Source organism: Lipotes vexillifer, unplaced genomic scaffold, assembly GCF_000442215.2.
Source record: "Lipotes vexillifer unplaced genomic scaffold, Lipotes_vexillifer_v1.1 scaffold566, whole genome shotgun sequence".
NCBI classification, from domain to species: Eukaryota; Metazoa; Chordata; class Mammalia; order Artiodactyla; family Lipotidae; genus Lipotes; species Lipotes vexillifer.
The window spans coordinates 77433-82081 of record NW_006799689.1 but is presented as its reverse complement, the minus strand read 5'-3'; the positions used below and the strand labels follow the sequence as shown (position 1 = coordinate 82081).

The following is a 4649-nucleotide window of genomic DNA, read 5'->3' as shown; positions in this document are numbered from 1 at the left end:
TCTTTCCTGCTCCCTCTTCCTTCTCCTTGCCCACCCTCCCTTGTCTTTCAGACCCCAAGATAAAGCACAGAGTAAATTCTGAGTCCCAGGGGAGGAATTGTCCTTCCCCTGCCTGCCTTTAGTGACATGTTTAATTCTGTTTAGCGTTTCTTACACTTACCTGTAGTTACTTCTGTCTTCCCCACTTCACTTCTTCCTCAAGAGTAAGGACACTTGTTTGAATCTTGGCATCCCTAGTGCGGCCCAGAGTAAGTTCTTGGGAAGTGTTTTTTAAAAAAATGAAATGCAGCCTGTGTCCTCAGGGGGCCTACCTAAATTTAAAAACAATCCCTTTAGTTTGACTCAGCAGAGATCACAAGATGGTGCATGCTTTACTGCCAAGTGAATTGTAAGGAAAAAAACTTTGGATAGGCATTATTAAGGCTTTTGGAAAATGAAGAGCTTGTTAGGTTTGCCAGAGGAAGTGGTCTTTAAACTGGGACTTATGTAGGCTTAAAGAGGACAGTCATTGGATAGTGGAGAGGATTGTAAAGGTACAGGGTGGAAACCTGGAAATGGGCAGTTGTAGGAAATATTCTTATTTTAAAAATGAGTCTGGGTAGATTGAATAGTTTGTCCATGGTCACTTGGCTGTTACTGGGAGTGGTGGTGGAATTGGGATTTGAACCCAGATCTCTGACTCCAGAATCAGTGCTCTGGAGAGGTAAGTTGAAAAAACTCTGAACTAGGATGTATCATTTTGGAAATAGGGAAGAAAAAGGCCAAAGATGTTTGAAGGGAAAGACTTGACTAATGAAATATACTTAGAAGATGACGGGTCTAAGATGACAGCAATGCTTATAACTCGGAGACTAATACTAATATTATTTGGGGCTCCAAGGGTGTTTATAAGCACCCAGAAATTCCCCAATACCATAGTCCTTTTAATAAGTAAGTGATTTCATTAAAAGTCTGAGACTTTTCTTCTTTTTTCCCTGGACAGCTTTGCTTAAAGTTACTATCCTCACTCTTTTCAATTTCAAATTACTGATATTTTAAAATTTGTAACCATATGTCTCTGAAAGCCAGAGTTGTACGTATATATTTTTTCCCTCTGTGCTTTGAACGAAGAGTTTGTCCAAAGAATCCTGCCAATTATGCAAGTATAATGCAGTTCCTGTGTATTTTGAGCTCCAACTTATTGGAATATGATTTTACATTAGACAATAATATATGTGGTTATGTTATAGGATATGTTTGGCTTCTGGTTAATACAAATGTGGGCAAACCAATTTTAACAGTTTTACCATACTCTTGGAATAAGGTGCTGGCTTTTTAAAGAGCGGACTTTATGAATGGATGGATGCATGTTGTTTTGTAGCATTTAGCTTTGCTTTTCAAGGTTGAAAAAGTGTTTAGAGGCAGATTTTTTTTTTTTTTTAAATCTTGAAAACTTGAGGTTCTCTTCTAGGCTGTGGCAGCCATAGAACGTCATATAGGAATAGAAGTTATATCTAGCCAACTTAATGTGAGTGTTTCCAACTACTAAAATACCAAAAAAGTACCTTCTTCTTTCAGGATGATGAAAACAAATGATAGCTTAATTAGCTTTGCTCAGCTTCTCAGATTAGATAAATTCACTATTATACGCTCCATTAGGACACTGTGGTTCTTCTTTCAGTGGCATTCACCATATTTGTAATTACCTAATTTAATGTCTGTATTCCACACTGAGCTCTAAGGTTCACACAGGCCCAAATCATGCGTGACTTGCTTTCTCCCCGTAGAGTAAGTCTCAGCAAATTGACTGAGTTGGCTCTTACTAAATTCACCAGTAAATTCCCTGTGTTGCTAAATGTAATGGACATTTTTCAGTCATCATTTTATTTGAACTGTCAGCAGCATTCACCTTTCTTCTTGAAACACTCTCCTGGTTCTTTCTACCTGTATATTTACCTTGCACGCTCATTCTCCTCTCCCTGGCCGTTAATGTTGGGCTTCCTCAGAATTCGGTCCTAGGTCCTCTTCTCTTCTCCCTCTCCATTTTTCTCCTCAGGCTAAATTCCATACAAGCCCACAGATTCTATTTTTATCTCTGTTCATGTGACACAAATATGGGTCTCCATTTTAGATCTCCTTTGAGCTCTAGACCTGGTTATCCAACTGCCTAATAGTCATTCATGCATTAATCTATTCATTCAAGAAATATCTATTACATGGACACTGTGCCAAGCACTGTTCTACGCTCTCAGCTCTTAAGAACCTGGATTTTGTCCTCCAGCTGGTTGTAGGTTTGCTCAACCCTTCGTGTAGGACCTAAAATGCATTACAAAGGGGTACCTCACACTCAGCATGTATAGACCTGCTGCCTCCTGTGTTTTCTGTCTTGGTGTATATAGCTCTGGCCAAAAACCTTGCCATCACCCTAGAAACCCTTCATAATTGACCCCTCATAACTAATCTGTTGCCAGTTTCTTTTCATTTTATCTCCTAAATATCTCTAGTATCTATTTCTGTATACTCCACTGCTATCACTGTACTCTAAGCATCTGTCATCTGAACAGTAGCCTCCTAACTATCCTTCCACATCTACCTTTGTCCTCCTTCAGGTCTGTCTTCACATAGCTTCCAGAGTAATCCTTAGAAGCATGCCCCCTTTCTGCCCCCCAAAACCTTCATGGCTTCTCCATGCTCTCAGGCTTTGTCAGAATGTTAGGATCCATCCTGCATTCACTGCTTTTCCTCTCATTTTCTGCTTTTCACTTCTTCAGTGCCATACTGCTTCCTGGACAGCGTTTCAGCATTTGCCATATCCTGTCTGAGATGCTTTTCCCTGTGCACTTCAGTTTTTACCATCCTGTAGATAGCAGTTCAAACCATTCAACAACTATCTACTGGATGCCTAGTTTGTGTCAGCACTGTCCTAGGCATCAGATGAACAAGTAACTCACTGGCTGAAACACAAAATGAACCTTGCCTTGTGGAGTTTATATTCTAGTGAAGTTATCCCTGAATCCAATAAACCCTTGAAGTACAAAGTGTCTTACCTTTGCAGTGGTTACATTTGTCTTTCACATTTATTTATATGATTATTTGACTAATGTCTGTTTCTCACAATAAACTATACATTCCATGAGTATAGGAATTCTTTCTCCCCATCATCTTCCCATCACTGCCTCTCTAGCAGTAAGCAGTGTCTGACACATTAGTAGGTATTCAGTAGATACTTTTTTTAATTGCTGCCTTAATGAATTGATTGATTAAAAATTAGAGTTGTTGGGGCTTCCCTGGTGGCGCAGTGGTTGAGATTCCGCCTGCCAATGCAGGGGACACGGGTTCGAGCCCTGGTCTGGGAAGATCCCACATGCCGCGGAGCAACTAGGCCCGTGAGCCACAACTACTGAGCCGGCGCGTCTGGAGCCTGTGCTCCGCAACAAGAGAGGCCGCGATAGTGAGAGGCCCGCGCACCGCGATGAAGAGTGGCCCCCACTTGCCACAAGTAGAGAAAGCCCTCGCACAGAAATGAAGACCCAACACAGCAAAAATAAATAAATTAATTAATAAACTCCTACCCCAACATCTTCAAAAAAAAAAAAAAAAAAAATTAGAGTTGTTAACTTGAAAATTTTCTCTTTAGGACCACATAAAGTGAACCTATAGTTCCTTCCATTTTTTTATGGAAATACACATATATTAATTCTTGCAAGAGGCTTGGTTGTTTTTCAGCCATGGGACGTACAGTCATTATTTTAGATTATGTAAACATTGCCAAAATTAAATTCTCATTTCTTCCAAGTAAAAAATAAAAGTATGCTGAATACCCCTTTTGAAGAAATTTGCTTTTTTAACCAAGAAAATTGTTTTAGGTTGTTACAATTATAAAATTTTATAAGCACTTTAGGAATTTACTATTTTTAAGAGTAAAAAAATAAATGACAGTGTTTAAAATCAGATATGGAAAGGATTTCTTTTTTAGAAAAATCAATTGATTTATTTGTTCCTATTATATCCTTTAAACAAATGAGGAAACTTAAAACTCAAAGTTAAACAGGTCTTTAAAGTGAAGTCAGGAGTAAAATAATCAAAATTATTTCTAACTATTGATGCCTGATCAGTTATTTCCCATTAATAAATCAGTTTCTATACAGTTATTTTTATTTATGAAGATTTTTTTATTCTGTGTTCCAGCCTCTGTGTGACATGAAAGTTATAGACTGCTTTTAAATACACTGTATTGTCAAACTGTTTTAACTTAATCTAGATTTTGTGATTCATCAGGTGATTCTGGACAAGGATTGAGAATGTGGATCGAGCAAGTTTTAAATCAAGATTTAACATTCCAACACATAAAAGTTATTTATCCAACAGCTCCTCCCAGGTATGTAGTAATTCAGTTCATTACTCAGTATAACTCTGTGGCATAAAATATATATAAATGTACCAGCTAGATGGTTTTTCAGCTTAATTCTGTATTTAAAATATTTTAAATTGGGGTTCTTTTTTCCAGAACTTTTTTTTTGTTTTAGCAATTACTCTGTTAGAGCAAGTTTTGCTAGGTGAGTAATTTATTCTTGGAAAAGCATTCCCTGAAGCTCTTAACTTAGACTTTGTCCCAGGTATGGTTTACATGACTCTGCTTTCTGTGGCCCTGTGGATTGCTCACCTTTCAA

At 38.1% G+C, this 4649-nt stretch overlaps 1 protein-coding gene across 1 annotated transcript in view; it reads left to right on the top strand.

Moving 5' to 3' along the window:
* The window catches only part of LYPLAL1 (lysophospholipase like 1), a 30289-nt gene that overhangs the window by 653 nt on the left and 24987 nt on the right, over positions 1-4649 (top strand). Inside the window, exon 2 of the mRNA XM_007471855.1 lies at positions 4258-4357. Coding sequence (XP_007471917.1) covers positions 4258-4357 — 100 coding nt within the window. The remainder of the gene's footprint in view (positions 1-4257; positions 4358-4649) is intronic.